The 12,087-nt window shown below is 37.7% G+C and overlaps 2 protein-coding genes across 2 annotated transcripts in view; one reads left to right on the top strand and one right to left on the bottom strand.

Moving 5' to 3' along the window:
- LOC115226406 (zinc finger protein 665-like) overlaps positions 1-6,006 on the top strand; it is a 44,435-nt gene extending 38,429 nt beyond the window's left edge. The window contains exons 3-5 of the mRNA XM_036515154.1: positions 4,304-4,741; positions 4,910-5,077; positions 5,936-6,006. Of these exons, the coding sequence (XP_036371047.1) occupies positions 4,304-4,741; positions 4,910-5,077; positions 5,936-6,006 (677 nt within the window). The remainder of the gene's footprint in view (positions 1-4,303; positions 4,742-4,909; positions 5,078-5,935) is intronic.
- LOC118768621 (zinc finger protein 239-like) overlaps positions 1-12,087 on the bottom strand; it is a 50,094-nt gene that overhangs the window by 13,388 nt on the left and 24,619 nt on the right. The window lies entirely within an intron of this gene.

Raw genomic sequence — 12,087 nt, 5'->3', positions numbered from 1 at the left:
TGCCTTTCATCCTTTCGGGGTCGATAAATTAAGTACCAGTTACGCACTGGGGTCGATATAATCGACTTAATCCCTTTGTCTGTCTTTGTTTGTCCCCTTTATGTTTAGCCCCTTGTGGGCAGTAAAGAAATATATATGTGTGCGTGTGGTCCTTTTAAATCCATTTAGTTGACTAAGGAAAGAAGAAAATGACAATGCGTGATGTGACGGTAATCCAAAGAACACCGGCTATATATTCGATGGTCAGCTGAAAACTCAAGAATTATCACGAAAGTAATTCGTTCAGGTGTCCTGCAAATTAAGGAACAACCAATTAACGATTTAACATTGTTAGTAATGAAATATTAATCATGAAGACGATGGAACTCTGACACTGGAATACGTAGGTTACTGCATATTACCTAAAAAAAAAAAGCCACTCACGTTCACCTTAATATGAGATAATTATTATATTTGATATAAATAAATTAATTGAACTTAATAATTGACAAAGCAGGTTGACGGTGTCAATGACAATTTCCCCTCTATCTGAATGAAGCCGGTGATACAAATAAAAATTCCTTATGATGATTTAATACATTCAGCGACACCTTCCATCATATCGATTTATTTCTTTGGTTTTCTATCCAACTCATAGTAAATAATAATAATAATAATAATAATAATAATAATGATGATGATGATGATGATGATGATGATGATGATGATGGTGGTGGTGGTAGTGGTGTTGATGATAATAATAATAATAATAATAATAATGATAATGATGATAATGATGATGATGATGATGATGATGATGATGATGATGATGGTGGTGGTAGTGGTGTTGATGATAATAATAATAATAATAATAACCTACGCAAAATACTTTCTATGTAATCTCAAGGTTTAAAACAAACATAATTTTCGTTTGTTTGTGTTTTTTTTAGACATTCACTAGTACAACACAAAAAAAAAAACCCAAATATATGGCCCACTAGGCACAACAACAACGTGAACTTCCAACCTGTTGTCTCTTGAGGTCTCTGGGTGAGAACTTGGAGCCAACTTGTACAAATGTAAAGCAAAAGTCAAACATATAATAATAATAATAATAATAATAATGTTGATATCTTTATTTTCCACAAAGGGTTTACATTAAGAAAAAACATTTATGGACAAAACAAAGAATGTGTAAGTCGTGACTAGTCGATCCTACAACGACTACTTAGCAAAGTAAACAAAACACAAAATAACAAATTTTTTTACACAAAATAAATAATTTGGATCTTTTTTTGGCAATATTTCGTCTCTAGTAGACCTTTCCGTCGATTTCCGTAAAAATTTTTTTTCTTACATATGAGCTTGCGGGAACTTTTGAAGTAATGAGAGCGAAAGAGACTAAGAGAAAGCGATTGTATGACGAGGGAAGTTCTTTTGAAGTTACCGTGCATGTGAAGCATTGATGTACATGTGTGTTTGATGGGGTGTAGGAGACAGACAGTATGTTGTGTAAGTGAAGTGCTTCTGTTAGTGTGTGTGAAGAGACAGAGTAATGTGTGAAAGAAAGAGATAACTGATTTTTTACTCGGTGTATGTGTATATGTATGTATATTACTTCAAAAGTTCCCGCAAGCCCATATGTAAAAAAAAAAAAGATTTTTTTACGGAAATCGACGGAAAGGTCTACTAAAGACGAAAGATCGCCCTTTTTTTTCTTCTGTCTTTGTAGCGAGAACGTGGTGCCTCTCTTCAACGTTAGCACTATCCACCCGCATATTCTCCATAATTCCATCAGCTCTGTTGAGCAGACGAAACACAATGTCACACACTCACTCATTACGTCATACATTTCTATCGAAAGATTGCCGAGGAGTTAGGGGAAAACGGTTTCTGTTATCTTCAGAAATGTAAACAAATCCACTTACGGTACCTATACCGAAGGATCGCCCCGAATCCTAATGTCACACACTCACTCATTACGTCATACGTTTCTATCGAAAGATTGCCGAGGGGTTAGGAGAAAAGGGTTTCTGTTATCTTCAGAAATGTAAACAAATTCAGTTCCGGTACTTACGGTACCTATACCGAAGGATCGCTCCGAATCCTAATGTCACACACTCACTCATTACGTCATACATTTCTATCGAAAGATTGCCGAGGGGTTAGGAGGTAAACGAATCCACTTCCGGTGCTTAAGGTACGTATACCGAAGGATCGCCCCGAATCCTAATGTCACACACTCACTCATTACGTCATACATTTCTATCGAAAGATTGCCGAGGGGTTAGGAGGTAAACGAATCCACTTCCGGTGCTTAAGGTACGTATACCGAAGGATCGCCCCGAATCCTAATGTCACACACTCACTCATTACGTCATACATTTCTATCGAAAGATTGCCGAGGGGTTAGGAGAAAAGGGTTTCTGTTGTCTTCAGGAATGTAAACAAATCCACTTCCGGTACTTACGGTACCTATACCGAAGGATCGCTCCGAATCCTAATGTCACACACTCACTCATTACGTCATACATTTCTATCGAAAGATTGCCGAGGGGTTAGGAGGTAAACGAATCCACTTCCGGTGCTTAAGGTACGTATACCGAAGGATCGCCCCGAATCCTAATGTCACACACTCACTCATTACGTCATACATTTCTATCGAAAGATTGCCGAGGGGTTAGGAGGTAAACGAATCCACTTCCGGTGCTTAAGGTACGTATACCGAAGGATCGCCCCGAATCCTAATGTCACACACTCACTCATTACGTCATACATTTCTATCGAAAGATTGCCGAGGGGTTAGGAGAAAAGGGTTTCTGTTGTCTTCAGGAATGTAAACAAATCCACTTCCGGTACTTTTCCGTACCTATACCGAAGGATCGCCCCGAATCCTAATGTAAACAATAACGATATTTACGGGAACCTATTTAGCATAGTCAGATGGTAACCATGGTGATACACATCACAACATTGGTGAGTTGCTCTTTTGTTAATGTGAGAACATTTGTGCGACGTCACATGTCATATTTCACATCCATTTCCTGTGTGACTTCGTCTTAGATGTTTGTTCTGTTGAAGATCCTTCACTATAAACACAGATTTATGTAGCAGAACAGGTAAGATAGAATAATAGATATATTTTAGTAAAAGTAGTTGGACGTGTATAATGTAAAACGTTTTGACTTGTATGGTACTCTTAGCGCACCAAGTGAGATCATCGTACGTTCTTATTTCTATGTAGTTTATCTGTATAAAAATATTACGGGGATGTACTTGCATAGCAAGTGGTTTGATCTGAGATTGTGTGCTGAAACGAAAACAATTGCAGCGTGGAAGGTGTTTGTAAGCCATTTAAGAAACACACAAAAGCCGTTCGATTCACTTCAACATTTAAGTTTATTTTGTCAAAATAGTTTCGTCGCTGCACGGATCTTTGTCAGTGAACAGGTCGCAGTCTTAAAGAGACGGAAATATTTTGACAAATTAAACTTAAATGTTGAAGTGAATCGAACGGCTTTTGTGTGTTTCTTAAATGGCTTACAAACACCTTCCACGCTGCAATTGTCTATATAGTTTATCTGTATAAAAATAATCTAGTAAAATAGTATTTTCCATATCTTATATTTTTGTTCCTATTTCAGATTATCTGAAGACATTGGCATCAAAGAATCACCAAATGCATCATCAATATTTATCAACTTTTAAAGATTACGGAGATGTACTTGCATAGCGAGTGACTTGATCTGAGATTGTGTGCTGAAACGAAAACAATTGCAGTGTGGAAGGTGTTTGTAAGCCATTTAAGAAACACACAAAAGCCGTTCAATTCACTTCAACATTTAAGTTTAATTTGTCAAAATATTTTCGTCGCTTTAAGATTGCAACCTGTTCACTGACAAAAATCCGTGCTGCATCCACAGATATCTAAGAAGTTACGCTTAAATATATCTCGTTTAATATTATTTTGTAAACTGAGATTAGAAGTAATTTTATCTACCTCCTTCGTTTGAATACGTACAACATGATTTCTCTAACTGAATTTAGATTACAAGGGGTTTGCAACATATTAAGATATTTGCAAAGATTACAGTTAATGGGAAAATAGCAAAAAAAAAAAATATATATATATTTGTTTGGAATCAATACAAACAAAAGGAAGGAATAATTATGGAAAAAGAATTATGTGAAGACAAGCTCAAGTTTCAAGCAAAATCTAAAAGAATTGAATTTCCTGGTGATAGCAAGAAAGAAAGAGAGAAAACATCATTCACTTGTGATATCTGTGGTAAATCATTATCACAAAAATGCCATCTCACTACACATAAACGTACACATACAGGAAAGAAGCCTTATCACTGTGATATCTGTGGTAAATCATTCTCTGAAACTAGTTACCTAACTAAACATAAACGCCTTCATACAGGAGAGAATCCATATCAGTGTGATATCTGTGGTAAATCTTGCTCTGGAAGTACTGACTTAACTATTCACGTACGCACTCATACAGGAGAGAAGCCATTTCACTGTGACATCTGTGGTAAATCTTTCTCCCATGGAAATACTTTAACCATACACAGGCGTATTCATACAGGGGAAAAACCATATCACTGTGATATCTGCGGTAAATCATTCTCTGAAAAAGGTACCTTAACTATTCACAAACGTATTCACACAGGAGAGAAACCTTATTGTTGTGATATCTGTGGTAAATCATTCTCTCAAAGACCTCACTTAGCTGAGCACAAACGTATTCATACAGGTGAGAAAGCACATCACTGTGATGTCTGCAGTAAATCATTTTTTAGAAGTAGTGACTTAACAGCGCACAAACGTATTCATACAGGAGAGAGGCCATATCACTGTGATATCTGTGGTAGATCATTCTCTCATAATCATAATTTAACCAAACACAAACGTATTCATGCAGGAGAGACACCATATCTTTGTGATATCTGTGGTAAATCATTCACTCAATTATATAATTTAACTACACACAAACGTATTCACACGGGAGAGAAACCATATAACTGTGATATCTGTGGTAAATCATTCTCTGAAAATAGTACCTTAACAACTCACAAACGTATCCATACAGGTGAGAGTCCATATTGCTGTGATATCTGTGGGAAATCATTCTCTCGTAAAAGGAACTTAACTACTCATATACGTATTCATTCACAACAGTAACTCTATCAATGCCAACATTCTGATTGAAGTAAATGCTGTAGAGCAAGCTTACTACTTCATTTACCTTGATGACATTTTCCCCTTTTCTTGTTGGTACATGTAATAGGCGCAGGAGTGTCTGCGTGGTAAGTAGCTTGCTTACCAACCACATGGTTCTGGGTTCATTCCCACTGCGTGGCACCTTGGGCAAGTGTCTTCTACTATAGCCTTGGGCCGACCAAAGCCTTATGAGTGGATTTGGTAGACGGAAACTGAAAGAAGCCCGTCGTATATATGTATGCGTTTGTGTGTCTGTGTTTGTCCCCCTAGCATTGCTTGACAACCGATGCTGGTGTGTTTATGTCCCCGTTACTTAGCAGTTCGGCAAAAGAGACCGATAGAATAAGTACTAGGCTTACAAAGAATATGTCCCGGGGTCGAGTTGCTCGACTAAAGGCGGTGCTCCAGCATGGCCGCAGTCAAATGACTGAAACAAGTAAAAGAGAGTTATTTTACGAATGCTAGTGCTAGACAGTATTCATAAAATTACTCTGTGTACCAATAAGAAACAAAAAATCAATTTGTGTATCACATTTAATATAAATACATCTTGATAATGAAAATTTCCTGCAGTCCATCCACACATATACTGTGTTTAAAAACATTGGTTCAACAGATCTCAGTCAAATCGTCCAACCCATGCTAGCATGGAAAGCGGATGTTAAACGATGATGATTATCATCATCATAAAAGTGAATATTCACCTGTCATTTTACTATTTTATTAGTGCAGATATTTCTCATTAAGCCTTTATCCTTTAAACTGGCCATGTCCAGCTCAGATATTCTAGCTGTTTAATTTTCAAACTGTGCAGATCTGACGTCTCATGCTTGCCATAAAAGCTCATTCTAAATTAAACAATCAGGTGTAGGAGTGGCTGTGTGGTAAGTAGCTTGCTTATGAATCACGTGATTCCAAGTTCAGTCCCACTGCATGGGCACCTTGGGCAAGTGGTGAGGATATTAGATGCAAATTTCTGCCTTGTTGGGTTTTGTTTCCAGTCTGTCATCTTTACACAGCTAACCTCTTGCTAAGACGAAATCTTTGGCTACTGATATAGGAAAATTGATTAACCCCTTACCCAACAATTATTTTGGAAATAAATGTATTTTTTCAGACATATTTTTTAATTGTTTTATTTTACTATGTTTTGAATGGTGATTTCGAGGTATATTTCAAACCTTATTTATTATGAATTTTAATTCAATAATATTGATTTTAAATTACCGCTTTGGGCAGAAATGAGTTAACCTGTTTTTAGACGAAGGAACTCGTTTGCTGTCGATTTTGGCAAGTCTATCTTTTGACGAGTTAACTCGCCAGAGATAGAAAAAAACGATTTCGGTCAAAACGCATATATTCGTTTCTGCCGGGTAAGGGGTTAAACAGTTACTGGTGTTACAATCAGCCACCTGGTTAAATAAAAATTCATTAAATGCAACAGAAGCAAAATATGTATTTGATCAACAAAAATTATGTAGTATGTGTTATCGTGTAATTACTAGAACCATTAAAGTTGTTAGTGGAAATAAATGCCTAATATAATGAGAAATATATTCACAGAGGAAACAAAATATAATAGCATTTAATAATAACCTCCTAACCCTGTATTTTATACAACTATATCATCATTGGTGAGATAACATACCATTGTGATATTTTTGATAACTGCATGCTTTCAAAATACTTTGTAGCAATTACCATCTATGAGGAGACCCCCTTCGGTAACGACTGACCCTGGGATTGCGCCTAGAAGGTTACCCTCCCAAGCACAAGTCCAGGCAAGGTTGTTTATGGAAGACCAGCAGTCACCCATGCATACTGGCCTCCCCTCTCCATGCCACTGATGTTATCCAAGGGAAAAGCAAAGGGGCCGACACAGCTTGGCACCTGTGACGTCGCAACTCATTTCTACAGCTGAGTGAACTGGAGCAACGTGAAATAAAGTGTCTTGCTCAAGCACACAATACGCAGCCCGGTCCGGGATTCGATCTCACAATCTCACGATCATAAGCTTGATGCTCTTTTATTTATAATTCCTTCATAGTTTGATACTCTTTTACTTGTTTCAGTCATTTGACTGCGGCCATGCTGGAACACCGCCTTTAATCGAGCAAATCGACCCCGGGACTTATTCTTTTGTCGAGCCCAGTACTTATTCTATCGGTCTCTTTTGCCGAACCGCTAAGTAACGGGGACATAAACACACCAGCATCGGTTGTCAAGCAATGCTAGGGGGACAAACACAGACACACAAACGCATATATATATATATATATATATATATACATATATACGATGGGCTTCTTTCAGTTTCCGTCTACCAAATCCACTCACAAGGCATTGGTTGGCCCGAGGCTATAGTAGAAGACACTTGCCCAAGATGCCATGCAGTGGGACTGAACCCGGAACCATGTGGTTGGTAAACAAGCTACTTTCCACACAGCCACACCTGCGCCTTGGTTAAGATATTTGTTAATTGTACAAATATCAATGTAATCTTAGACCCTTTGTAACTGCAATGTCATCATCACCATTTAATATCCCCATTTCTGTGCCCTGCAAGGGTCAGATAGCATGTGTTGAGGCCGATTTACTGTGGCTGGATGCCCTTCCTGTTGCTAACCCTCGCATGCTTTCATTGCCAAACTTGTTGTTTTTGTAAACCTGGAAATTGACACCATAACATGTATGAAGGTGATGCACTCATGGTCACAAGCTCAAATTTTCACTTCCAAGACCAGCAGTACATTATGTTCTTGAGCAAAACACATCATTTGATGTTGCTTCTATTCACTCAGCTGTTATGTAATGGATTGGCATAATTATAAACTTAGCACAGTATGAAGAAGCGTATAGTGATCAGTGGTGTATAACAGCGTTTGATTGGTCAGTACAGTGATATATATTCCAGGTACGAGCTGGCAGGAGCAATAGCACGCCAAGCGAAATGTGTAGCCGTATTTCGTCTGCCGTTACGTTCTGAGTTCAAATTCCGCCGAGGTCGACTTTGCCTTTCATCCTTTCAGGGTCAATAAATTAAGTACCAGTTATGCACTGGGATCGATATAATCGACTTAATCTGTTTGTCTCCTCTGTGTTTAGCCCCTTGTGGGTAGTAAAGAAATATATATTCCAGGTTTTGCTTCGACACCTGAAATTTCTTTTCTAATTTCACCTATTAGAACAAGGTCATCAGCATAGCAGTGGTCCCATGTGCAGCCAATCTTAACTTCCTCCTTGCTTATGGCCTGGATGGTCTTGATAAATAGGAGGTAGGTGATCATTGAATCCTGATGAACTCCTACTTGCACACTAAATTCATTGCTATACTTGATGTTAACTCTCACTTTGCTGACAGCAGCCCTATACATGACTTCAACAGCTCTCGCTAGCCATTTATCTACTCCTAGCTTCCATAGTAACCACCAGATGATGGATCAAGGCATCCTGTTAAAGGCTTTCTCCAGGTCAACAAATTCTAAGTACAGTGGCTTATTTCTTGCTTAAATATTTCAGAAGTTGTCCAAGTATTATATGAGCAGAAATGGCTGTAAATTAATAAAATTCATTGCACAATCTCTTCTTCCTTTGTCATTTATTTAATTTCATTTATATAAAGAATAAAAAGATTTGGATGGTACAACAATGCACTATAATACAGACAATCGGCTATATACCTGTTGTGATTTAGTCATCCATAGTCTGATATGATATTTCAGAATGATATGCATCCTCCATCCGATTGCACTCAAATTTGATATGTAGATACCGATGGTATCAGGGCGTGTATGAGTCTTGAAAAAAATTACAAAAATCGATTCCAGGTGAGAATGCGATCGATAAAGCCGTGGGAACATGCATTTGTATGCACAAGTGCATCAGTTGTTGCGATCGAAACTACATGTATGCGAGAAAAATGCATGTGCAGTTTGCGCAGAAAAAGCTGGCTGGCTTGAAATAATGCCATAAAATGCAGTATATTTAAGAGACCAAAAAAGTAAGATGCAAAAGAGATATTTTCTTCAAACTTGGCATGAAGGAAGGAAAGACTATTTGGTTTCTCAAGAAGCTTTTTTTTGTCTTAACTTCATTTAACAAAACCAAAAATTTTATTGAAATAAAGGCATGCTTTATTTTTTAATGAAAAGAACTGTTTAAACCATGTTTGTGTTCTCCCAGTCAACAGCCTTATCATTACAGAAAGATGGTCAAAGCCATTATTTTCAATACCTAAATGAAATGTTTATGAGTTCACACTTGGTGGTAAAGCACGTACAATTAATTCTATTGAAGCATGGCATAGGTTATTTAGTGTCTTCATTAGAGCACATTCAAATCTATGTAATGATGTTCAAAGAAGAGAACAAATCATCAAAACAAGATTATCCCAACTTACCAAAGGGACAAGCCGCAAGAAGGGAAATATCAAAGCAGCAAGAAGAGAGAAAAGAATATTGCCAATTACCAGAATCGATCAATGAAAAATTACCTTTGTAGTACTGCACATAATCTGGGTTCTGTTTAAATTTCATTTTATTCTAATAAATGTATATTCTATTTCAAGCATATATATTATGCAGATTTGTGATTTATTTATAAATGGATATAATCAGACAAGTTTCATTATACCTAACCGAAGTGTGATTTTACCAAGGTGTCTTTAGACAAGTGAACTTTTAGATCAAAGTTGTTTAGACCAAAGTGCTGTATCCCGTATGTATGTATGTAGTGCAGTGCTGGTGTAGTGAATAGAGAAGGCTTAGTTTGCAGTCGTGTATGCTTGTCAAGAGGAGGGCTCATTAGCCACCAACGGAACCGCAAATGCAAAATATAAGTTAGTCCTAGAGTGCACAATATTCTTAAAGTCAGCAATGGTCCTCCTCAGTCACAAGTGGGCGGCCATCATGTATGTATATATATATATATATATATATATAATGTGTACCGTTGGCGATTTTTTTTCCTCTGTCTTCCCTTCTCTGGATCTTTCCAACGAAGAGCTCCGCTCAAAACGTTAAACCTTCCTTCTTTCCTGAGTGTCCAATAATACTATATTTGTTCCACGTCCTCGCATTGTGTTTTTTTTTTGTGCTTTCTTGTTTGGATTAACTTTATATATATATATATTGGGTTGTCCCATAAATAATGCGGGTTTTTTATACTTCTTTTATTTTTCAAATTTAAGATAAACAAAGTTCTTTTTTAATCTAAAATATACTCTCCATTTTCTACAATGCTCTTCCATCTATCTGGTAGACTTGCAAGGTCCGCCCTCCCAAAATTCATTTGTCTGTGACAAAAATACTCCTTCAGTACTGTTCTGACTTCCTCTACTGAATTCATATTTTTTCCGTCCAAATGATTCTGAAGACTGTAGAATAAATGATAATCAGATGGGACAATGTCTGGCGAATATGGCAGGTGAGCCTTGTTTCCCATTCAAACTGCTCCAGCCTTTGGAAATGTCATCTTTGTTTGTGGCCAAGCATTATCCTGAAACCAAAGATGGTTGTTTTCCAATGGTACACAAGTATCAATGAATGGTTGAATGACCAAATCCAAGCTTCTCTGCTAGCTCCCCAACAGTTACAATGGGATTTTGTTCCACCAAGGTTTGCGGGACGTCCTTATCGAGCACTTCAGATCTTCCAGGACAAGGCTCGTCTAGGCTGGAATTTCTGGAACCACCAACAACACTGGTTTGTGCTTATTGCCTGATCCCCATAAACTACATCAATATTCCTCACACTTTCCGTTGCTTTGTTGCCTTTATTGAACTCATAAAGCAAAATATGCCGAATATGCTCCTTTGCCACTTCCGTTATAGCTTTGAAAAAATAACTGTTAAAGTCGAACTGCACTCTTCAAAACTTGCACTAAGAATAAGTATAAAATAAAATTACTATCTGCGTTTATAGCAAGTTGATGGAGGTAGTTTATCCTGTCTCCCACCAACTTTTAGTTCATGCAATTGAAAAAAAAACGCATTATTTATGTGATGACCCAAAATATATACACACATGCATGTTTATATATACATGTGTGTATTTACTAGCCAATCTGAAAGAAGCGGCCAGGATAGAGCTGACTGGAGGACACTGATCCAACGAGTGACCGAGAGTCGACTTTGACTGAGCGGATATATATATATATATATATATATATTATATATACGGAATGGTCAGTGGCAAGAGAGGAAGAGGCCGACCAAGAACCCGCTGGCTTGACACCACCAAGAGTGATACCGGAATGGACATAGCCAATCTGAAAGAAGCGGCCCAGGATAGAACTGACTGGAGGACACTGATCCAACGAGTGACCGAGAGTCGACTTCGACTGAGCGGATATATATATATATATATATATATATTATATATACGGAATGGTCAGTGGCAAGAGAGGAAGAGGCCGACCAAGAACCCGCTGGCTTGACACCATCAAGAGTGATACCGGAATGGACATAGCCAATCTGAAAGAAGCGGCCCAGGATAGAACTGACTGGAGGACACTGATCCAACGAGTGACCGAGAGTCGACTTCGACTGAGCGGATATATATATATATATATATATATTATATATACGGAATGGTCAGTGGCAAGAGAGGAAGAGGCCGCCAAGAACCCGCTGGCTTGACACATCAAGAGTGATACCGGAATGGACATAGCCAATCTGAAAGAAGTGGCCCAGGATAGAACTGACTGGAGGACACTGATCCAACGAGTGACCGAGAGTTGACTTCGACTGAGCGGATATATATATATATATATATATAATATATATATATATATATATTATATATATATATATATATATTATATACAGAATGGTCAGTGGCAAGAGAGGAAGAGGCCGACCAGAACCCGCTGGCTTGACAC

The sequence above is a fragment of the Octopus sinensis genome, linkage group LG30 (assembly GCF_006345805.1).
Source record: "Octopus sinensis linkage group LG30, ASM634580v1, whole genome shotgun sequence".
Lineage (NCBI taxonomy): Eukaryota > Metazoa > Mollusca > Cephalopoda > Octopoda > Octopodidae > Octopus > Octopus sinensis.
The sequence above is the reverse complement of the archived record's forward strand: the minus strand, read 5'-3'. Positions and strand labels throughout refer to the sequence as shown.